The sequence below is a fragment of the Erigeron canadensis genome, chromosome 6 (genome assembly GCF_010389155.1).
Source record: "Erigeron canadensis isolate Cc75 chromosome 6, C_canadensis_v1, whole genome shotgun sequence".
Lineage (NCBI taxonomy): Eukaryota > Viridiplantae > Streptophyta > Magnoliopsida > Asterales > Asteraceae > Erigeron > Erigeron canadensis.
This window is the reverse complement of record NC_057766.1, coordinates 36,967,322-36,991,689: the sequence shown is the minus strand read 5'-3', so window position 1 is coordinate 36,991,689 and position 24,368 is coordinate 36,967,322. Positions and strand designations below refer to the sequence as shown.

The following is a 24,368-nucleotide window of genomic DNA, read 5'->3' as shown; positions in this document are numbered from 1 at the left end:
TAACTTTAAAATTACTCTCATTATTCCCCAACTTATCAATTCTCCACACAGATGATACCTGACCTGACGGGCGTCAGTTTGGCCATTAAGTTGTGTGACAACTGTCGTCTGAGCGTTTTCCTGAATTACTCTTCCGATCATTTTTAGTTCGTTTCGTTTATGTACGTAATTAGTCTTATAAGACTTTATCACGGAATAAATGAATTTCTATTTGTTTTGGGCTTTATAAGCGTTTAGACGTTAGAAAAATTGTACGTGGACTCGAGAACAGGAGGAATACTAGTTGTTTTGTGGAAATGTCAAATTAAGTGAAATACTTAAAATATAATCAATTAAAGATTAAATAGCTAAATATAGACATATTTATAATCGTTGGAAAGCTATTGAAAAATTACATTCAAATATATCGACAAAATAAATTTAACGAGTCTCAAGTTTCTGGAAATTGTCGGGTCAAACGTTTTTAAAAGAAAATCAAGGTAAATGTATTAGGGTTATGGGGGTATATAAACACAAAATAAACCCTAGCCCCCATTTTCCCCTTCTCCTTCCCTCACACACTCTCCCTCCTTCTCTTTCCCCCTTTCTCAGCCGTCACCCCCTCTCCCTCGCTAAAAACCGATCGGCCAAAAAGCCATACCACCACCGAACCATCATCAATCATCTCCTCCTTCTTATCTTCTTGGAGTTGTGGTAAGATTTGCATAGATACGTGTATTGAATCGGTTCTTCATCAAAATCGTGATCTTCTTATATATATATATATATATATATTATTTTCGTCTATGGTTACATACAAACCTTTAGATCCGAAGTTTATTTACAAAAAGATATATATATATATATAGCGGTTCTCTTTCTTCTTCCTTTCTCCAATCCGAAAGTTTGACAAAAGATGCAAATAGATTCGGCTATGTATATATATATATCTATAAAGATCCGAAAATCTTACATTATCTTATACAAATCGAATGTATATATGTATTATATATATATAAATCCGAAATCTTGACAAAATGTATATATATATTTCGGTTATGAGTATATGTATATCTATAGGTTCAAAAATCATTAGATCCGAAATGTTACTCGCTTATATCTCAAGTTTTCGGATGTATGTATGTATATATGTTTATGGATCCGAAAACTTGTAGCCTAAATCTTCTAAATCTAAGAGCTATGGTCCGAAATCTTTGAAATCCGAAAAGTTTGATCCGAAATCTATGTTCTTGATTAAGATTTGATGTGTTCATTGTGATTTTGGTCCTTTAACACTTGAGTACATACATAATTAATTAAACTGTGACAATATATTGATTTGCTTTGTATTTTTGAAGTTAGGTTAAATTTTTGGTTCGGTCAAACTTGGTCAATGATGACTTATTGATAAGGATTAGGGTTTTGGTATTATTTTGGTCATTTAGTCAAAGATTAAAATATTTAAACAAAGTTAAATTGTATTTTAATTAATTGATCTATATTTAAAATTTAATTTCAAATTTTTATAATAATGAAATTATATATATATAAATATATTAAAGACTAATTTAAGTATATATATATATAAATATATTAAAAGACCAAATTAAGTATATATATATATATATACAAGAATTGAATTGATATGGACAAACGTATATATATATATATAAATATAAGGATAAAAATCTAATATGAACATTTGTATATGTACGTACATGGATTGATTAACGTGGACTTGTGACTATATAAAGATAATACAAACCATACAACTTTTCGAACTTGATAAATTATATTGTGACGTTCTAACTGAATACTTGACGAGAGATACACATAAGACGTGACATTATTATCGGGCAATTTATAAGGACCAAAGGACTATTGTATATAGTATGACATTTGATAAACAATGTCATTTCATAAGACACTAGTATAGGACATGAACTTGTACAATTAAGTAAGTACTTACTGGAAGACTTGTGGACAGTGTAGGACTTTTGGACAGATAGTGAGCTCATTTCAAGTGTATTTGTCTGTTCGTGTTCTTGTTCGTTCATCTAGGGTATTTGTGCATGTGCTGCTTTCAGGTGAGTTTCGTAGCCCTCTTTTACAAGTTTTGGGTTGGAAAGTATATTTATTTTCAAACAGTTTTGTTGATTTCCGTTTTATGTTCAATATTGAGCTTGTGTGTATAGAGTTACTTGTGCCATTTGACGTGCTTTGATCTTGTTGTATGTGTGTGATTATGTGTTTGTTTGTTGTGCTTTGGTCGTACTTATTGTGTGTGTTGAGACTTGAGACTTTGGACTAAGGCAGGTACCATAAGGCCGGACTTTGAGACATTGAGACTTTTGGACTTCTTATGGCGTAACTCTGCTCGTTATATATTGAACTATTACTGGTTTAGACTTAAAAAAATCGACAAAAGACTTATTTCTTTGACTAGACTTTTGACTAAAACCTACGAACTCACCAACCTTTGTGTTGACACGTTTTAGTATACTTTTCAGGTGCACAGGCTAATCAGGGTTAAAGGCTGCTATGCTAGGCTGGACTTCGGAGATTAGTACTTCTTAATAATTGTCAGACCTTGAGGCTACATGCCTTGGATTATTTCTTTATGGACTTGGTTGTAATAAGCTATTTTAGCACTGTTATGACTTTGAACTCATGTTTTGGGAATATATTTATTATATTCTATTTCATTTAGCAGTATTTATGTAATTCCATGTCGTGCTGTACTTTTTATGACACTTCATGTTTCCGCCAACGGTGGGGTGTTACAAGTTGGGGAATGACTACGGTAAATTTTAAAGTTTTAGGTATGAAACAGTATTATAGTGGATAGTCTATGTGTCATTTATGTAATTAACCATTATTATTATTATTATTATTATTATTATTATTATTATTACTACTACTACTATAATTTCTTGTAAATCCTATTAATTTCTAATGGAAGTGATGTTTTTACTATTATTATTATTATTATTATTATTATTATTATTATTATTATTATGATGATGATGATGATGATGATTATGATTGTTGTTGTTGTTGTTTTAATTACACAAAGTATTATTTAGGAATAAATAATTTTAAAAAGTACATTGATATTTTTTGTAAATATTTACTTTTAGTTTATAAAAGAATACTTTGTTTTTATAAAAAATATTGTAAATATTTAGTTTTTTTTATTAAAGACTATTAATCAATCAAATTATAGATCCATGATGATTTTATTTATTTATTATTTAAAAAAAATAAGTAAATCGGAAGCAGTACATTAATTTCATGTAAAACATTAATAAATGAACGTGAAGTCTTGAATGGATACCACCACATGGAGTTGATTAAATTTATTTTGAGCTGATTCAAATCTTACATAGTAGTTGTACAGGTACTAATGCAATACAAGAAATTATGATATTCTTTCCGGTTCACTCCTTTAAAAAAGAAGATTGAAAAATATTTTTTATAAAAATAAAAACTTTGTACTAAAAATGATCTTTTATAAAAGAAAATATTATTTTATTAAAAATTAAATTTTATAAATAATAGTTTTTGAAATATTAATAGTTTATAATAAAAAATTAAATATTTACAATATTTTTTTTATAAAAATAAAGTATTCTTTTATAAAATAAATATAAATATTTACAAAAAAAAATATCAATGTACTTTGTGTAATTAAAAAAACAACAACAACAACCATAATAATAATAATAATAATAATAATAATAATATTTACATAAATGATATCTGGACTATCCACCATATTACTGATTTCATACCTAAACTTTAAAATTTACGGTAGTCATACCCCAACTTAACGGCCAAACTGACGCTCGTCGGGTCAGGTATCGTCCGAGTGGAGAATTGATAAGTTGAGGTATGATGAGAGTAATTTTAAAGCTATAGGTATGAAACCAGTATTATGGTGGATAGTCCAGGTTTCATTTCAGTAAATAACCCTTAATAATATAAACATATTCAATAAAATTTTTAATAACTTATATTGATTTATGTATTTATATTAGGATAGTTTGAAAATATATCTAAAACTTAAGGGTTAAAAATGAAAATTAAATTTAATAATATATATGTGTACATTTTTCTCACTATTATATTATAAGGAAAAGTGAGTGTGGGTTTGTCACACATCTAGGTTGGGTAAAAAACATCTCACATATTAAGATTTTAATATTAATGAATAGATGACGGGCCCCGGATTTTTATGGAATAAAAAAATAAAATGTGAGGATTTTTTCACCCAAGTTGGGTGTAAGACAACCTCACCATCACTTCCCCATATATTATAATATAGTATATATGTATAGCACATACAGTGGTATCTATATGAGTATGTATCATCATCTTCTCCATTTATATGAATACACACGCAACCATCTCCATCCATATAAAGCCACACCACACACATATAGACATACACGTATTCAATGCCAACGGTCAAGAAAGCATGCTTCTCCCCTTCTTTTTGATTTTATGGCCACTGGGTTGTGATACCTCCACCAGAACCGCCGAATCATAAATTTAATACCGGCGGCGGTGTTACTGCCGGTATACTCCATAACATCTTCAGCCCTCCGCTCCACTCCTTACCCCTTATAACCATAGTTATTGAGTGAGTGAGGGATGCTCTCCACTTTATGGATAAACAACCAATTGTGGGCCAATTTGGGCCGTCGAACGAAAACAACCTTTATTATCAAGAAAATAAATAAAAATGGTAAATTTAAATGTAACAACCAATGTATTCTTTTACGGATTTTTGAGTCTTAAAAAATCTTGATGGTGTGTGTGGGAGATTGAGATGTAAAAAAACTTTGACTCTACTTAAATAAATAAAATATTTATAGTTTCTATCTAAATGATAAGAAAAAAAGTCCTTAGCCTTTATCAAGAGTATTAAAAAAATGTTAAGGCCTAAATTTTATTTTATTGTGACATAATAATTCAGGACGCGTTTGGTTCATGGAATTTGAAGGATTTTGATGGAATTGGAATCTAATTTCCATTCCATTTCATGTTTGGTTGCAAATATTGGAAGGAATTCAATTCAAATGGAATGTTAAGATTACCTCATTCATTGGAATCAAATTCATTGGGTAAGTGTGATGGATTTTAATTCCATCATGGCTTGAATATGAAAAATACCACATTATCCTTACAAACATCATCTTCTTTAAACCTTCTCCATCATCTTCCTCAAACCACCACCAACCAGCCGGAAACATCCATCGCTACCCACCCACCCGATAAGAACCACTGTCACCTACCCAGCTGGATACAACAGCAGCCACCTCCACTGCTGAAAATAACCACTGCCACCTCCACATCCGATAACAACCACCGCTACCACACAACCGGAAACTACCGCCACCCACCCAACTGAAAACAACCACCACCACCTATTTGGAAAACAACAACCACCACCTATTTGGATGACTTTAAACTATTTGGAATTTTGGATGACTATTGGTGTGTGTGTGTTAAGAAAAAAACCATGTGTTTTCTTTTGATTAAGAAATGCAATGGGTAGCAGATGGAAATCGATGGTGTGTGTTAGCCATGGAAAATGATGCCTGTTTTCTTTTTCTTGAGAAAGGGATTTTTTTTTTTTTTAATATTTAAAGAAGAGTAATGAGATAATGTCTGTTTTTTTTTCTTTTGGAAATGATATAATTATATATATATATAGGGTAGATATGTCATTCCATGAATTTTGTTAAAACATTCCTTGATACATTTTGGCAACCAAATATGTTGATTGAATTTAATTCTATTCCATTTCATCAAGTTCCATTCAATTGAAAAACATTATGTGAACCAAACGCGAGCTTATAATCTAAAACTCTTTAAGTCTTAACAAAAGCAAACATTTTATCGGCCCAAAATAAAAAATAGTGATTCAAAATTAGAAAAGCCCAAAAGTGGCCCATAGATAGCAAGCGATATAAAACCATAAAAATGGGGGTTACAAGATTAGGGTTTTACTCACATCATAAAGAACTGCAGATTGAAAGGCTAGGCGCTTCTTTCAACAGCAGCGGCAGCAGCAGCAGCAGGCAAACATGGGGTATCACATTAATTTATCTTTGTTTGATCTCTTATTCCAGTGTTTCTCTGTACATGTGACTATGATTTGTGTAACATGTTTCCATTGCTTTGTTAACCTTGATTATATATATATATATATATATATACATCACACATACAAAACATATGTTGTTGGTTTAATGTTATGAAGTGTGAATGTGAATGTGAATGTGAATGTGAAGTAACCTTGACAAAAGGCTCAAATTTGTATATATACATAAAAACTACATATCTATATGCTATATATATAGATATGATACTTAGATCACAAAAATGGGTACTGTTGTTTTTGAGCAGCCTGGAGATGACGTTATAATACTGAAATGTAAAGTTAGAAGGGAAAAATAAGGATATATTTTACTTATATGTATTTTGTCGGATTCTTGTATAATCATGTTTTTGAAAGAAAAATATGGTGAATGACCACTTTTGAATTATCATAAAAAATCATGTGTTTTGAACTTTGAAAACCGATGCTGTTTTAAACTATGATTGGGTTTGGGTGAAATTATTAGTATATTATTGTCTTGTATGTATGCTTACTGTTATAAGTTTATTGCCAAAGATGTCGTTTAGAAATTTGAAAGTTTTTTTTTTTGCAATTGTATTCTAGGCTGCTATCTTATATTGTTGGTGTTAAAGTTTCTACATGAATCTGAATATTGTGGATATGTATTTAACAGAAAGTTCCAACATTAGTCATATTAACTATATTATTGTGGATAAAGCATGAAAAGTTGTGTTTGAGTAATTGGAAACACTGTTTAGTATATACCGATTATTGGTTAATATTCATGGAAATCTTATTTGTTGTTCGTTAACATCAGAAGTATATACGGGATACATTGCAATTTGGTGCTTGAGGTATATGAAGACTTGTCTGATTCACTAGTTTTCTTTCAGTAAAACACATGGCATGGGAGCAGGACGCAAGCTGAAGTCCCACCGCAGGAGGCAAAGGTGGGCTGACAAGTCGTATAAGAAATCCCATCTTGGAAATGAGTGGAAGAAGCCTTTTGCTGGTTCTTCTCATGCTAAAGGAATTGTTCTTGAGAAGATGTAAACACCCTTTAATTTCCTTTCCAATTTTCTGTTGATGCTCATTTGTTTGTTTGACAATTTTTTTCATAATGTCGACAGTGGTATTGAGGCCAAACAGCCTAACTCTGCTATTCGGAAGTGTGCCAGAGTTCAGTTAATCAAGAACGGAAAGAAGATTGCAGCATTCGTTCCCAATGATGGTTGCTTGAACTACATTGAGGAGAATGTGAGTAGTCTGTGTCATTTTTTGTAAGGAGCTTTTGATGGTGGTTTGCAATTGATTCTGACTTTCCATTCCCTTTTTTTTGTACAGGATGAGGTGTTGATTGCAGGATTTGGAAGGAAAGGACACGCTGTGGGAGATATTCCCGGAGTCAGATTCAAAGTTGTGAAGGTTTCTGGTGTTTCCCTTCTGGCTCTTTTCAAGGAGAAGAAAGAGAAGCCAAGGTCTTAAATCTTGATAGCTAGTTAATTTGTCTACTGCTTTCAATACTGGAAATCTTTTTGTTCAAGACTTGAAATGTTACTCTTTTCCATTTAATTGGATTTTCAAGAACCCCCCATCCTTTTATGTTCATTGTCTATCCTTCATGCTTGTGGCTGTTTATTTTTGCTATTTCTGTCCAGTGGCAAAGGAACACGGATTTTGCCTCTGTTCTACTAATTCCAGTTAGTAATACCTGTGATGTAAACAGTAACTTGTTGAAGCGATCATTACTGTGCTCATCATATGTTTAAAACTACACAAATTGTGAAGTCATATAGTTGACATTGCTTATGGCCTGGCTGGGAGATTTACAAATGCTAAGCATCTGATATTTGAGAATGATGATGTGCATAGCTTAGTAGGCTCATTGGTTTCTTTCATGTCATATGTGAATAATTGTTGGTCTTGTTTATCATACCAATTGCTTGTTGGTTGGATAGGTTTGGGGACTTGCATGGTTTGAGTTTAATTTAGGTTTGGTATCAAACATGGATCAAGTGTAATGATAAAGAAGTTAAAGTTATGATTAAAAAAAACAAGATTGATTTGATTTTGAACCGGACCAAGAATCGGATAGCAACCTTGTAGTTCAAAAATATACAACTATAAAATGATTTTGATGTAGTTGGTGTTGTTCGACGTCAAATTGTATCCTTGTGATTGCTGCTCCTGAACTACCAAACTAGCAACCTAGTGTTATAGCATTTAAAGACAAAGGAGAAAAACATAATGGTATCTAACACACAAGGGACCATTAATGTAAATAAACAAAATAACTGTCTATATTTCCACCCGAACCATCTCTGTGAAATAAGAGCTTCATTTCCACTTTCTTCCCATTTTGGAATAAAGATTAGGGTTTCAATCCTCGACCTTTATAACAAAAATTAATATCAACAAATTGGGATAGAGGTCGAGGTGTGACCACATCAATGCACATATTATTATTGTCAATTCAATTTTATAAGGTAATTCCTTATTTAACTTCATATCATATGTGTGAATAGTGATTTTGAGCAAATCAAATTATATCTTGGTTAGGAAGTAACTTGTGCGGATTGAGATAATTTTGTTCATTTGATTTGCTCTTGGATTTATTTGGACAAAATGTGACTGACCTTATAATGATACCACTCTCGTTGTGACATACAATGTATCAGACCATTTATCTTTACGCGTTCTTAGAATTTGTTTGTTTCTTACTTCTTGTGTTGTGATGATCACGAGGTTGTTTGCAATGACTCTCTAGCTATAAGAAACTTATAAACAGAATTCTTATTTGTAATTGCATGCACACTTTGGACATTTTTGAGCTCATGTTTTCCTTGGTCACAATTCCCAAATGGGATTATATTTTGATTTTAACTGAAAATAGTATCCTTAAAGAGTAGGCATTATGTAGATCAAGTTGATGTTAGTTATTAGAAAGGCGGTGTTTTACAAGATACGTCTACAATGTTATCTATGTGTCAAGCGAATTTCCAGTTTTGAAAAATCCGTCATTCTCTTTACAAGCATCCAAACAACAGTATCTGATCTCTATAAGCTAGCTAGTTGTTTAAGCAAATACTATGTACGCAATAGCACATTAATCTATCCTCTTTAATCTGTTTGTCTTTACATTCTTACACAATCGTTATAAGATCTTAGTTAATCATAAAGTGTGAAGCTTCCAAGACTTCATAATGAGACCACAGAGTATGGGGAGCGGCAATAGACAGACTGAGCGACAGATCTCAACTGAAGATGTCAACTTCAAGAGGCGCAGAAGTTTCTCTTGGGATACAGCCTTTTTCACTAATGAAGGTATGCAGTTATTCATAAACTTCTTATATGGAATATTTCATTTTCAAGGCATCATCTCTTTACTTCATCCATTTACATAGGTTTTCTGGATGCTGAGGAGTTGTCAAGCATTATTGAAGGAGGTGGGGATGATGTAAAGTACGAGTTAGAAAAAATTGATGAGATTGAAAGTCTAGAAGCTAAGCTGTTTGAAGAAATTGAAGCTTCAACGCAAAAATCCGGAGAAATATCCAACCTAACTAAGTCAAGCATCAAGGTGGCATCAGGAAAGAAGGATGCTCAACCAAAAAAGGTAACTGGACCTGTCGGTCCATGCAGGGCTGCACCGATCAAAACACAGTCAACAAGTGGGGGTTCTCCAGGGAACATTGTTAAATCCTCATCAGCTACTGTGTCAAAGAGAAGCATTGGTTCCAAACCGAGTAAGGCTATGGCTGATTCACCCTCCAAAACACCTCCTGGAACCAAAACGAAGAATAAAATGGCACCAGTTATTACCCGTCTTCCAAGGACATCACCTTCTAGTCCCATTAGTCCAGGATCATCATCTTCACCCTCTGCTGTCAATCAACAGTCAAAACGAGGTAGTCTTAGATCATTGGTGAGCAATGAGAAACTATCAGCAACTAATGCAAGAAGACAGGATGATCGGAAAACCGGTAAATGTGTAGGTGGTCTAATACTGAAGGCAACATCAAGTATCAGCTTGAAGAATAAACCTCCACCGCTTAATTCTCATCCAACATCACCTTTGGGGTTATGCAACTCGACGTCAAGTTCCACAACTCAACGGCCGCCTGAATCATCACTATCAACCTCTACAGTTGATCAAAGGTCAAGAGCAAGGCGTGGTAGAGGCACTAGTGTTCATAACAGATCCCTAAACAGTGATGCTTCTGCCATATCGACTTTAAAAGGCCACCCCACTAATCAGATTCCAGAGCGACAAGGAAAACAACCAGCAGGATTTGGTTTAAAAGCTGGCTCAAGTACTCGATCTTCTGTTCAATCAACAGGACGTGGGATGCCTGCATCTAAGGTTGGAATCTTTGATAAGTTGAAATCTCTAACTTGTGATTCGGATTGTGCATATCCAATAACTTCCATTTTTAGAGCAATTCCTTTTCTGGTTTGTTCTCATTGATAATCATAATTATCTCATACAGGGAAAGTCATCCGAATCTCGTGTATTGCCTGGTATGTCTAAAACTGATGCTGCTCAGCATAGCAAATCCGGTAGCCCAATTGGTGCAAAAGCGAGAAAGCCTTCTCCGATCAAAATGGTACCAAATTCACAGAAAACTAGTATGCCCAAAACTTCTCAAAGACAATCAAGTGTCACAGCAAAACGGTCTATTAGTGCTTCAAGGGGTGTGCAAAATATTTTCTTAATATCTCCAGAAGTTCTTGACATTAAAGGTAAGATAAATGCATTGAAGATGGAAATCGATATGCAAAAGAAAGATAGATGTAAGGAAATCAAAAAGGTTTCTGCTGGAAGTGGTAAAGGCGACACAACTTCTATATATGTTGGGCAGTATACAAATGAACCGAACTTCTGACAAGAATGCACTCTATGATGCCAAAGATGTCGGTAAATATCAAGAAGATTTACGAATAAAGGAAAGTTGAAAGACTGTCTTCTTTTCATCTTTTTGAACTGGCCGTAACTTCTGAGGTTTATTGGAGTTGCTTAAGAGGTAAATCAGGAAAACTGAAGCTTGTAATACGACACAGGTGTTTTAGTTGTTGGTTTCGAATATAGTAAAGATTTTAATGAAATTTGATTTTAATGAATTTTCCCTTAGAACTTGGGTATAATTTTCGACATCTTACTTTCTCATACCCCGCATAACCTCTGCTACAAAGATTTTACTTGGACCAGAAAGATGCACCTTCGATAAAATGGCAGAATCTATCAAACAGGAAAACCAGTTCCATCTATGGAAATAATGCAAGTATTAATGTATGCTAGGTACAAAAAATTAAGAACAAGCTAGTTAGAATACTTTTGTGGATTTTTAGGTAGACATCTTATATCGCTCTTTTTTTGGAATGTAACTATCGTAAATGGTTGTTAACATATTTCAAAGAAGAGTACTCTAATCTCTATATATAGAAAACACGTACGGTTAGCCTGACCACCCACTCGTTACACAATACAACAATTGAAATGCAAAATTAAGTTGTGTTAATTAGTAAGATTTAGACATGTGTGCGATAGAAGTTTACCATGATTGATGAATTTTGTTAGTAAATGATATTGAAACCGAAAATAATTTATATCAGCACAAAGTTTAAATTATAGCTAACATGATTAACTTGGATGATATTAATCCTAATAGGCATTTTGGGCGTAAAAGCCTTCGTTTCCATTGCACACGTACGGAGGCCACCTCATTAGAAGTTACTAGCCGACACACGAACCCTTGCCTACATGTCTTTCATTCGTCTTTGGAGATATCATACGCATGATGTACAAACATGTCATATCAAGCCATTTATGACCTACACTAAGTAAACATTCTAAAGTTGAACTTTAGAAAAACAATAATAGCAAATTTATGTCATGTAAAGTTCAAAAACTAATTAAAAAGATGATTATGAATTGTTCTTGCCGGCATCCAGTGCACCTATCATGGCTATTTATTGTTTGTCTATCAGTTGTACGCACACCGCTTCTTAACAAAAGGACCTCTACTTTCCTTAGAGCCTGTAAACAAATCGATAGCTTGACTTGGGTTGTTGCTGACGTTCCAATTGATCGTCATCGAAACGTTGGCCTTCCTTCCGGATGTCTGATACGAGGAATGGCCGGTGGATTGTCCCAGGTTTATGATGACCTAGCTACTTTCATTTATTTACTTCCAATAACCACCGACCCACCATCCAGTCCACACATATATTATTATAGGATATTACATATGACACACATATATACTCCCTTACACACCTTGATTTGTTCAACAGGTCATCTGGGTGGAAAATTACCTAGACCGCAACCTCTACGCTGATCTGACCAGCAAAGGCTTTGCATTTGGAAGTGGTGGAAAATTACCTAGACCGCAACCTCATCTTACTCAGTTCTAACTTTTGATCTTCATATCATTATTGAGTCTTTCATTCATGGACAGAGGAAGAGGATCCATGGCTGATTGAGAAGAAATCTGTGATGAGGCTCTCACAGAAGATGGTTAACCACTTCTGTTCCAATATTAGTTTTTGCAATATGAAACAGCCACTGTTGTCATGTGTTCCTGGCACCCGGGACCATATGGTTTACACAAATCTCCGTCAGTCGCCCTATCATGATGATCCGAAAAAGATGGTCATTATATCAGCCACCACCTTTACTCTACCGTATTCTCCTGACTTCATCTTTGGAATCCTTGGAGATGAACATATATACACGTCATGAGGTACTCTACTATACATTTGCACACACACATAATCCTCGTCATACACTAATCTATTTGGCTTTAACAGTGGGATGTGTCTGGGAAGATCAGTCCGTTCACCAAGCCGACATGTTACACAACTGGCAGTGACCCCAGGAACAGGATATATGTTTATCAGGTATGCCGACACAGTGAATGCAGCCCACATACTACTTCGACGACTTTGGTTTTTAATATTTGATATTTGTTGCAACAGACTCATCGGTGGATCTACAATGAGGTTGTACTCCAAGAGGCGAGTGTTGACCGGTCTGGCTCACTATTGATATGGTCTGTGCTTAAAAGTGATGAACTGGATCTGGTCAAAGGTGGTTACGGTCCTCGTTTTCCTCTGATTGGGTTATCAGGGATTGCCATCAGCTCCAACCCCCACCACAAACTACCAGTAGCGGTATAACAGGCGGTGGTTCAGTTGTCACGCTGGGTACACAGCATGAGGTCCATGACATCAAGGAAATAGAGCCAAAGATGCAAGAGTTTGTCCGTATTTATATGGGAGAGACCGTCCACAGAATTGAAACAGTCTTGAACAAGGCAGCCGCGAGGAACGTCTCCAAAAGGTATGAATTGGTGGCAATTCGCTTTGTATATGAAAGTGTTTGTAATACTATCACTAATGCACAAAAACAAAAAACAAAAAAGTTTTTCTGTGTGTGACCACCCTGTTCTATAAGCTATGACAAAAGTGTTAGCACATTTTTGCCCCATGGGAGACCAATCTGTTCTCTTTGAAATCTATGGCAGCGTATGTATCATACAATTCCGGAGGGACAGAAATTTGAATAACACGTACACCCGTGAGAATATTTAAGCATTCATGATGCATGGCTTGCGTAGTATAGGGCCAGGGTTCTCCCTGATGTTTAGTGGTATACTGTTATTATTTCCTGAGAAAGAAATCATGTTGGTTCACACCTTATATTATATAAAGCCTATTGATTATGTCAGTCATCCTTGATGATTTATCAAGAAGCACTCATGGAAAACGTGTTTTCTTGATTCATTGTTTATGTCATTTTACGAATAACAGGAGTCCATTGATCAAGTTTACACAAAAAAGAGGATCATCGACTGCTAAAACCTTGTAAGTTCACACCGTATTAACTTAAGCCTTTTGATTATGTCGGTCATCCTTGATAATAAAGTAAAAGAAGCACTCGTGGAATCCGTGTTTTGTTGATTCATTTTCTCTACCTTGTGGCCTGATTTTTTCGTACATCGAATAACAGGAGTCCTCTGTTCAACTCTTCATTAACTAAAGGATCGGCAACAGGGGTGACTTCTCAAACCATGTAAGTTCACACGGTATAAATTTAGCCTTTTGATTATGTCAGTCATCCAAAGATGATTGATTAAAAGAAACACTCATGGAAAACATGTTTTGTTGACTTGTTTTCTTTACCTTGTGGGCTGATTTATTTCTTTCATACGAGGAATAACAGGAGTCCGTTCAACTCTACATCAACAAGGACTCCTCAAACAATGTAAGTTCACACCGTATTAACTTAAGCCTTTTGATTATGTCAGTCACCTTTGATCTTTAATTAAAAGCACTCATAGGAAATGTGATTTGTTGATTCATTAATATTTACCTTGTGGCCTGGTTATTTCATACAACGATTAACAGGAGTCCGCTGCTTAACTTAAAACCAACAACGGGATCAGCAAGATGGGAGTTCTGTTGTTTATAATTAATTGTTCTCAGTAGCTACTTTTCTAGTGGTTGTATTTGCTTTCTGGCCGTAGTAGGGTCACTTTAGTTGCAGTAACTTATCGGGCTGGCATGCACCAAGTAATCTTGTGTTGCAAACTTTTGGAAACTGTTTACTATTATGGTTTTATTATTATGTGTGTCTCTGAGTTCCTATCCGATATAATGCTTGGCAAAACCCCACCATAAACTAGATAATGGTGATGTGGATTTTGTTATTTGGTTTGCAGGTGGGAACCCAAACACCAACCAGTGCTGTATGCATGTAAATGGTTTGGTCTGGTACATTTTAAATGAATTGGTAATTCACACAAACCATGTCACTATGCCCATGTCTTTAATGACCGGTTCTCTTGTCGGTAAACAAGTTACCGCTATACTCTCTGACTACGGTAATTTTTGGTTAGTAATGCTTGATTATAGAACACTTAAAACCCCTTCTAAAAAAACCACTTAAATAATGTCCATCTATGCCTAGTACCTTACGCCATGTAATAATCATAATCTCCACTTTATTTGACTATTATATAACAAAAAAGTTATATACACCTACTTGTTTCTTTTATGCTTTTTTCTTTATAGTCGAAATAGAAAATAAGGGAGGGTTTTGGGTTTTTCGTCGAAAGAATGCAGGAGAATGAGAAATAAAATGGGTGTTTGGGTTACTTATTTGGGCCAATATACAGCTGGTCCAATGAGCCAGGCTGTTTAGATTCCTAACGTCTTAGCGATAGGTTTGGCTGGTATAAGTCAAATAAGGCTGTGAGAGGGTATAGTACTATAGAATAATGGACAATTAAAGTGCTGATATAAATAAATCTTGCAAGTTTGAGTTCTAAACGGGTTCAAACGTTTGCTGTAATTTAAATGCACGCACCCTGTCTATATAATTTTGGTTATAGTGAAACAAACAATATCGTCTTAAAGACGGCGATGATAATGATGGCATTTCTCCTTGTGTTATAACTGTCCTTGCATTCTAAAGTTAAAGAAGTTATGTCATTACCTCACATGTTCATATATATCAACTATGCAAGTCTCTTGGTAGCAAAGGTGTTGGATGCGAGACTGGTGTCTAATTATTGTTGTTTGTTCAAGATGGCAATGACAATCATGATTATAGCTTTGTGATCATAACTGTACACGAAACCTAGAGCAGTATATTGATATTGTTCATATTACATCATATATTGTTTAAATACCATCTTTTCTTTCCGATTTTTGACCAAAAACCAATGATCTAAGGTAGGCAGCCATCAAATCAAGCTGTTTTCGTTTCGTAGAAAGAATTTGGTGGTTTGACTTGGTTTATATATAGTTGCTACAGTGAGTAATTGTCAAACCATCGTTCAAATGCATACGAAACGATAGCAACACAAATGACCCAACATACAAAATTACGCGGTTGGGAATGTTTGTTGATGCAACCAGCAAGTAGATTTCCTAGAGGCCGAATTTGAACTGTATATCTCTCTTGGTTTCATATTGTTCTTTTTTATTAACAATATGCTTGTACCAAAGTGTCTACTCTATTAGGAATTTGGTGATCGTTTGCTATCATCTGCAACAAAATAATCTTATCAAAAAAGGTTTTTGACAAAGTAATATTGATTTCTGAAGTTCAAAAATTAAGTCGGAGTTGAAAATCATGATAAAGTTTTACGAAGTCAATGTTAATAGCTCCGCCAGATGCATATTTTTGAACATGCAATTCACATTCCAAGTTCTAATTAATGTTGAAACAACCTTTGTCAAGTAATTGAAATTAGGGTCCAACCACGAGCAGACAGAAATGTAAAACGTTGCGTTTATCGAGCTATTCAAGCTTGATGTATGTTAACATGCATGCACGCACTCTCGATACATGCTCTAGGAAACATACTTGTAACAGATATCTTCAAGCTATCTAAGACATATTCAAGTTCTCATTATCTCATATGAAGCTTGAGTTGATGAGCTTGATCTCACCTAGGCTAATTTTCTGCACAGATTAACTACATTACTAAACAGGATCTATTGCTTGCCCATCACGATTCTGCCTACATTTCCCTTTAATTTAGGTTATAATGAGAAAGTATCTAACATTAAAATTTATAAATATCCACATGCAATTTAACAAGAGCATATTCGATATGCATATCATTAAAGAAATATGCACATTTGGCCAACAGACACAAACAAGAGATAGGAAAGCCTACTTTTCAAGATCTTGTCTATATTCCTAAACCAAAAAGATCCGAAGTTTTACATCAAGCAATTTGCTGTACACCATTCATAAGGCAGGCATAAAACCAAAAACGAAAGTCAAAGCCATATATGTTTAACAAGTATAGCCGGAAAAAAAGTATAACCGAAAGGCCTTACTTCACTACTTCTCAAACTGTATTGCCCTGGCTGATTTCATGCCCTTTTTAGCATCTGTAGCTTTTTTCCGGGGTGTTGGTTTGTAGTCAAGGGAGTAACTGACCAGAGCTGGTCCAAAGAGTTTGAACTTCCCACTGCTGCTAAATGCAGTTTCTGCATCAGCTCGTTTCTCAAACACCATTTTCACAAGCTTTTTATTCTTCAACACTCGAGTCTCGGATTTATGTAATGCTCCAAAACGCCCAAATATCTCATTCAGTTTCTTCACTGGTGGCACAGTATCCAATTTCTTAAATTTGAGGACTAAAGCAGTTCCGAAGTCCTCTACTTTTGGGGTTCGGCTAACATCGGGAACCACTTGCTCTTCAGTTTCCGTTACAATAATCCTGTCTGTCCAGTAAGAATCCTTAATACCTGTAATTCCATCTGCCTCCACAGTTTCGGGTTCGCTCACATTTTTTTCATCATTCTTGACTTCTCTCAATCTATAATTCCTAAAACCAGTTGAGAACTTGATCAATGAATCAAGATCATTCTGGTCTCCTGTCGGATTTGTGGCAACCAGGCAGATCAACGAAAGAAATTCATTTGCAGAAGGAATCTGTCTTGATTTTTCCTTGCTATATCCATTAGATCCACTTACTTTCCTTTTTCTGCCTCCCTTATTAGGTTTGTACTCCCCATCCGCCACACTTTCCCTACCGTTTGACATCAAATCCGACAAGCATCTAACTTTTTTACTCGGGCTGAAACCACTAGCAGATAAACGGTCACGTTTTCGTGGCCTGCCACGAGCTTTCACCTTTTCTGTCGAATGAAGCAGATGATTATCATCATCAACCTTATCATCCGCCTCATTTAAAACTTCATTTAATTGAACTTGATGATACCCTTTCCAACGATTAAAAGCAGATAACTGACTTCCAACGATCACAACCTCCAACCTATCCAACTCAAGCGGATCTTTAGCAAAATCATACAAAATGTCAACTACTTTAGCAGGTTTGAAAGAATCCACAGTCGAAAATCTATCCCCACCATCTATGTTACTACATTCTTTCCTAATTCCATCATTAACAATGACTTGTGATTTAAGTTGCAAGTACACCTCTTCTTTCAAACACGTACACGCCAAACCAAACTCAACACGTCTAGCAATCTCATCTAAAGCACAACCCACAGCAAGAACAAACGCCTCATCATTACTCTGACCCACAAATTTACAAAAACTTACACGAAAGGGCTTAATATTACAACTTTCATTCCACGCAAACGTATTGTCCCCAAAATACGCTATCAAAAACGCATCCTTCTTAAAATACTTCATCACTTTCTTCGTTGAACCAGACTGGTCAACTATTTGACCCGGCCACCACGGATGACTCTTAACCTTTCCCCAAACTAAATCCATAACCACATACTCACCCTTCTTTTCACTTAACCCATCATCATTATCAATAACCCGTCTCCTACCATTCGACCCGTCCCCGCATCTATGTTCACATTCTTTAGTACCACATTTATTCAAATCAACAACTAGTTCAATCGCAGGCCGTTCCACTAAATTCGGCCTAAAAACTTCATTACTGACAAACCCTGATCCTAAAACATCACCATTATCATCTAAACCAACATCATCAATCCCATTTTCAACAGCATTTGAAACCCTAGAATCATTAACTAAATTGACCCCCATAACACCCATTTGATGATCATCAGAAAAGGGTTCCATCATTAGCCCTAAATACATACAATCAAACAATATAGCTACAAACTTTATCTATATATAATAAAAAAAAACAACATGGGTATGATCACTATATACATACATACATACATACATACATACATACATACATACAAGAATTAGATATGATATATTTATATGATCAAAACAGATATATATAGAAAAAGATTGATAGATAGATACCTGGCGTGAATCAATGTTGCGAAATTCTATTGAAGCGGTAGTTGTATGTGTGTGTGATTTTACGTTTGATTGAAAGCAAAGGAGATTACTGGTTTTTATATACAAGTCATGGGATGGCGTAGACAGCCACGTGTCAGCGAATGTAATGTTGTGAATTTATGTAATAAAAATAAAATAGTAAAGATATGGGAAGATGAATGATGGGTTTTGTAAATTTAATATACGTGAAATTAGTAGTACGAGTATATGTAAAAGAACTAAAATTTTCTATAAATAAAAATAAATATAATTAATAGAGATTAATGAGGTATAAAACTTACTAAAGCTAGAAATTTTTGTATTTAAAAAAATAAACATGTGTGTTACATATATTAAGAATTTTTTTTAATTAAATAAAATGTTAATTAAAGTTTTAGTGTTGCATTTATCGATATAAAAAAGTTATATTTTTTCATATCAAAAATCCACCCTTAAATTTGATGGTAAGTGTATAACTATATAATGCACCTTAAACAATTTTTAAAACTGTGTTTAACAAAAACCTTTAAATTTAATACTCCTTTTTAATTATAGTATGACCTGTAAATTAATAAGCGTATTTATGGTAGTTCGAAAACTTTTAACTCTATGTGGTACTTTATAATTAAATTTTTTCTATAACTAGATTATTACGGGTATATTTGGCTAAAGTAGCTGTAGCTACAGGTTGGGGCTGAAACTAAAGGCTGTGGCTAGAATTGAAAGCTGGAGCTGAAGGCTGGGGCTGTAAAACTAAAGCTTCTAATTGTATAAAAGTATTTGGTAACTGGCTGTGAAATATAGCTAAAAAATGTATAATTACATTAATGGACATAGAATTTACTTACCAAAAAAACATAAGAAATCTATAAAATTAATATGTGATCTATACAAATTGTAATCACTCGAAGGATAGCAGTAACCTAAATAACTATGCTTATACAAGTTTTTGTACAAAACAATATTAACCACCATATCATAAGAGCTACCGTACTTATGATCAAACAATATTAACCTAAAGCCCTATCCCTTAAAAAGCCCTCAATAAGCTCCTGCCAAACAGTCCCTACAACCTTTGAAAAACCATCAATTAAATTTGATGCGATATATTAATTTTTATTATATCTAGAATTTTTCTCGTAAAATAATAGTTTCGTTTTTCTTCAAATATGACTAAACTTATTTTTTTTACTTTTCTTTTATTTTTCCCCTTGAAAGTTCAATACGAACCGATTGATAATGTACCGCGAGTCTAAAATGTAAAAATTAATAAATTTTTTGGCTCAGATACAAAAATAAATAAATAAATAAATATTTATATATATATATATATAACATGTTGAAAGCGTGCAAATCATGGTTGTCATAACTCATAACAACTCATTTTCCTTATTTTATATTCACGTCAATTAGCCAATGATGACCAGCCTAGCTAAAATTTTGATTTTGATTCTCATGGACATCAAACCTTGGTTTTTTTTTCTCCAACTATTTGTTAAGGTTCATAATCAACTTCTTATTGTTTAAGGTATATGCAAGAATTTACCATTATATTGTGATGTTTCCTAAATGTCGTATACCGACTAAATATTGCTGATAAATTTTATTTGTTTACCTATTATGGATTTATTGTGATTATTATTTTTGAATTAAAAAAGCTTTCGGATCCAATGATGTTAGCCCCACTCTAAGATAATGCGTGATACGATATTACGATTATCGTTGGCTTGTAACATCAATTAATTTTCCAACGATTCTACTCAAACAAACGTTTAATATAACCCATGAGCAAATAATTAATAAGTTTCTAAATCAAAATAAGTTAGCGACCTCCATTGCACTTCAGGAGGGGTGTTGCTTTAAGATCGACCGAAATGGTCGAGCCTACATCATAATTTAAAGCATGCAAATTATTATAGTTTTCAAGAAAAAAATGGTTTTCCATTATATATATAATTAGTTCCAGTTCTTTGTTTAAGAACAAGGTTTTGGTATCTCGGTAAAAATGCCAAGTTTGTTTGTTTTGTTTTTTTTTTGTATTTTGTACATGGCCTAATTGGAGTATTCTGCCACTATTTGCTAGCCTTTTATGGCCATCTCCAAAATAGTATATAGTATGATTTGAATTTGAGACTTACTTAAAAAATCACAAGATTTTAATTATCATGGTTAATTAAAGTTCTTACACATAAAAATGATAAATATAACCCTTAAAGCTATAGTTAACATAAAATGGTAAATATAACCCTTAAAGCTATAGTTAACATGAATAAAGAAGTTGTACCTTACATAGTAAAGCTCACATTATAAAAGTGTTTTAACTACGAGTATATTCTAACACCACCTTTTTCCTAAAAAGAACTTCTTGGATAAAAGTGTCCCTGTTTGCAGGCTAATGTTGATCACCGGCGGTATATTCATCATTCACCCATTATAAGAAGAAACATTTCCTAGATAAAGTCAGATGGCACAATGTACCCAGGTGGAAATCAGCTAATTGCTACATTCATGATTCACCCATTATAAATTGGTTTATTCTATATACGTAACTTTCATATATTTCATCATATAATCCTGCATCTAAAAATACACTTCTGTATATGAGGGACAACAACCTATATCAACTGACTCGATATAAAATTTGTACAACAATGGCTGATCAGATTTTATGTAGTATAAAATACAAACACCGAAAACTCTATCATTAGATTGCGTACTCATCTTCTTCACCTCCTTCTCCTTCGAGTCTCCACTCACTTCCATAGTAAGAATTCGGCAATCCAAGCCAAAATTTGAAAGCTTCTGCTGCTCTTTTCCTCTCTATCCGCCTATCCTGCCTCGCTCTAGAGGCATGTTTGCTAGTAAACATTCTTGAATGCATCTCTACATAAATTCTTGTATACTTGGTCTTATTTGGTGATATCCCTAATTCCTCCATAAAAGCCACTATTTCTAAAGCTTTCTTAAAGAACGCCGCCCTCACACATATATCTGCTAAAGTATCCAACAACCCTTCATCAGGTTTCAAAACTGGAACATTTGAAGCAGGTTTAGAAACCTTAGTTTCATCATCTATCAGCCCACATCGTTCTTTAATCTCGTTCCATAACAACAATGCATCACCGGGCTTTCTTGCTAAAGCTATACAATTTGCAAGACTGCCATAAGTAGCTACATCTGGATAAACCCCTTTCCTTTTCATTTTCTCAACTGTTTCTTTTGCAAGATCAAGCATACCTAGGCGACTATACGCTTCAACTAACATGTTCCAAGCAACTAAATCAACTTTCACTCGCGGGTCTTTTTCCATTTCGTTAAAAACATCTTGAGCTAGTTTAGGTTGGCCTGATACTGAAAAAGCTTTCATAAGAGTAGTGTAACTTACCTTTGTTGGAGCAATTCCTCTTGCTCTCATTTCATTGAAAAGTACAAGAGCTCCTGCACAATCATCAATCAATATACAACCATCAATTAATGTATTGTATGATACCGCATCCGGTTCAATCCCTACACTAATCATTTCCTTAATAATCTCTTTAGCATTATCTAACTGAAGCTGCTGACAGTACCCTTTTAGTAAGATATTGTAAGTGATCCGGTTTGCTTGAACTCCAGAGTTCCTCATCTCATTCAAAACTTGTCTCGCCTTTTCCATTGACCCGACATTAACCAATGCAGAAACAACCGTCGTATAAGACACATGATCAGGACGACTACTAGTATCCTCTTGATTCCTCATCGCCTCAAGCATCCTAACGGTGTCTTTAATCCGTCCTGCTTTCATATAACCCTTCATTAAAGTCGTGTACATTCTAGTATTCGGCGTAAACACTTTAGGCAACAAAGGCGGTTCATATTCACTACCATAATTCACATTCGGAAGCAATTTTTCAAACACTCCAAAACTATTCCCATTACCCGAACCCTCAAAACCTTCCAAACTCGAATCCCTTAAGATCTTACAAAGATCTTTCCTCCCTTCCCTCATTGCTTGAACAATATTTTCCGCAGTTTCTAACTCACCAAAACCGATATAAGAAGCCACTAAAGACTGCAATGTAGTTATACACAAAGGAATCTCTTTTTCGAGAATCCGTTCCAACACAAAAACAAACAAATCTTTCCTCTCAACTCTAGCACATAACTTAATCATAACATTATAAGTCAAAACATCCGGTTCGCAATTATTTTCAGACATTTCATCAAACAATTGGCAAAATTTATCAGTCCAACCTAAATTAGCACAAGCATTAAGTACCGCATTATAAGCCGCAGTATCCGGAACAGAATCAACAACCATTTGCGGTTCATTAAACCGTCTGATGGTCCTAGTAACCTGACTAAACAATTTCACAGCTTCTTTTGGGCCGTCGTCACCTGCGGCAGCAAGGCGGCTGACGACGGCGGACCAGGCTTTCACGTGGGGCAAGTATCCGGATTTGAGCATGGACTTAAGAATGGAATTGGCGTAGAGGGTGTCGCCGGATTTAGCGGCGGCGACGGCGAGGAGGCCGAGGGAGTTGGAATCAAGGCGGTGGAGCTGGCGTTCACGGCGGAGACGTTGGATAATGGATTGAGCGCGTGATAGCGCGTGGGGAGTGTTCTGATAAGATAATTGACAGACTAAGCGGCTTAAACAAGTGGGGTTTGGGAGATGTGGAGATTGAGTGTATGCAACCCATGCATCTTCTGTTTTTCTCTGTTTTAAGAGGTTTAAGAGGGTATTATCGTAATTTTGGTGAACTGTTATTGAGGCGGGGGTGTTGGTTGCTGTGGTGGTTGTGTAGATTTTGGCAGGGGAAGGTGGGTGTTGTGGGGTCCAGCGGAGGGTGGTGTTGTGGTGGCGCGTGGGTAAGTTGGTCGTGGAAAACGGCGGTGGAGGTGGTGTCGGGGTGGTTGACATTTCGCCGGAAAGTGGATTTTGGAGGGAGGGGATAATGTAAAGGAAAAAGATATGGTGGTGGTGGGAGTATTTGAAAAGAGGGAGAAATGTACAACATATTGTGCAGGATGTACCGCGTTGTTTAGATACTGTCCTCTTGTTTTTCTTTTGGTTTTTTGTGGATGTTAAAAAAAAAGGGAAATGTTAGTTAAATATCTTTTGGGAAACTAGTGTACCAGAAAGATATTTAAGACAAAAATGGCAAGCCCTTTCACTGAGTCCGTTTTTCATACCGTAGAAGTGATATTTACATACTAATACCCATAAGTAAATTCCATTTTTCATACCGTGTTCTTGAGTGTTGTTAAGAGTGAAAAAGAAAAGAATCACTTTCGTTTGTTTACTAGCTTGTAAAAACTTACGAGAGCTTCGTGTTCCGATTACTATAAATTGAAAGTTTATATAAGAATTTCTTAAACAATGCCATCATGACATTCAATAAAATCAAAATGAGATTTAAAAAGAGAATCAGTGAATTATGATTGGTAGGAAAGATCATTAGGAATTTATGT

General features: G+C 34.7%; 4 protein-coding genes across 4 annotated transcripts; 2 read left to right on the top strand and 2 right to left on the bottom strand.

Moving 5' to 3' along the window:
* Positions 1-5,987: 5,987 nt before the first annotated feature.
* On the top strand, positions 5,988-7,717 carry LOC122604007 (40S ribosomal protein S23). Its single transcript, XM_043776887.1, has 4 exons — positions 5,988-6,079; positions 7,003-7,158; positions 7,240-7,366; positions 7,454-7,717. Exons 1-4 carry the CDS (start codon positions 6,075-6,077, stop codon positions 7,592-7,594), a joined length of 429 nt encoding a protein of 142 aa, XP_043632822.1. The 5' UTR covers positions 5,988-6,074; the 3' UTR covers positions 7,595-7,717.
* A 1,552-nt stretch (positions 7,718-9,269) lies between these two features.
* Positions 9,270-11,192, top strand: LOC122606159 (uncharacterized serine-rich protein C215.13-like). The gene is made up of 3 exons (XM_043779119.1): positions 9,270-9,433; positions 9,514-10,472; positions 10,600-11,192. The coding sequence occupies exons 1-3, from the start codon at positions 9,313-9,315 to the stop codon at positions 10,993-10,995; spliced, it is 1,476 nt and encodes a 491-aa protein (XP_043635054.1). The 5' UTR covers positions 9,270-9,312; the 3' UTR covers positions 10,996-11,192.
* Positions 11,193-16,797: 5,605 nt separating this feature from the next.
* Positions 16,798-18,958, bottom strand: LOC122603996. Its single transcript, XM_043776873.1, has 2 exons — positions 18,897-18,958; positions 16,798-18,706 (listed from the first exon to the last, which is right to left on the bottom strand). Exon 2 carries the CDS (start codon positions 18,699-18,701, stop codon positions 16,971-16,973), a length of 1,731 nt encoding a protein of 576 aa, XP_043632808.1. The 5' UTR covers positions 18,702-18,706; positions 18,897-18,958; the 3' UTR covers positions 16,798-16,970.
* Positions 18,959-21,454: 2,496 nt separating this feature from the next.
* On the bottom strand, positions 21,455-23,939 carry LOC122606155 (pentatricopeptide repeat-containing protein At3g09650, chloroplastic). The gene has a single exon (XM_043779116.1). The coding sequence runs from the start codon at positions 23,815-23,817 to the stop codon at positions 21,619-21,621; it is 2,199 nt and encodes a 732-aa protein (XP_043635051.1). The 5' UTR covers positions 23,818-23,939; the 3' UTR covers positions 21,455-21,618.
* Positions 23,940-24,368: the final 429 nt, after the last annotated feature.

What these genes read in the sequence shown, in the direction of transcription:
- LOC122606155 (XM_043779116.1), bottom strand. Translation starts at nt 23,817, where the DNA reads ATGTCAACCACCCCGACACCACCTCCACCGCCGTTTTCCACGACCAAC.
- LOC122606159 (XM_043779119.1), top strand. Translation starts at nt 9,313, where the DNA reads ATGAGACCACAGAGTATGGGGAGCGGCAATAGACAGACTGAGCGACAG. An exon ending in AGCCTTTTTCACTAATGAAG is followed by an intron (nt 9,434 to 9,513) that starts GTATGCAGTTAT and finishes CCATTTACATAG; the next exon opens with GTTTTCTGGATGCTGAGGAG. An exon ending in GTGGGATGCCTGCATCTAAG is followed by an intron (nt 10,473 to 10,599) that starts GTTGGAATCTTT and finishes TATCTCATACAG; the next exon opens with GGAAAGTCATCCGAATCTCG.
- LOC122603996 (XM_043776873.1), bottom strand. Translation starts at nt 18,701, where the DNA reads ATGATGGAACCCTTTTCTGATGATCATCAAATGGGTGTTATGGGGGTC.
- LOC122604007 (XM_043776887.1), top strand. An exon ending in GGAATTGTTCTTGAGAAGAT is followed by an intron (nt 7,159 to 7,239) that starts GTAAACACCCTT and finishes TAATGTCGACAG; the next exon opens with TGGTATTGAGGCCAAACAGC. An exon ending in TGAACTACATTGAGGAGAAT is followed by an intron (nt 7,367 to 7,453) that starts GTGAGTAGTCTG and finishes TTTTTTGTACAG; the next exon opens with GATGAGGTGTTGATTGCAGG.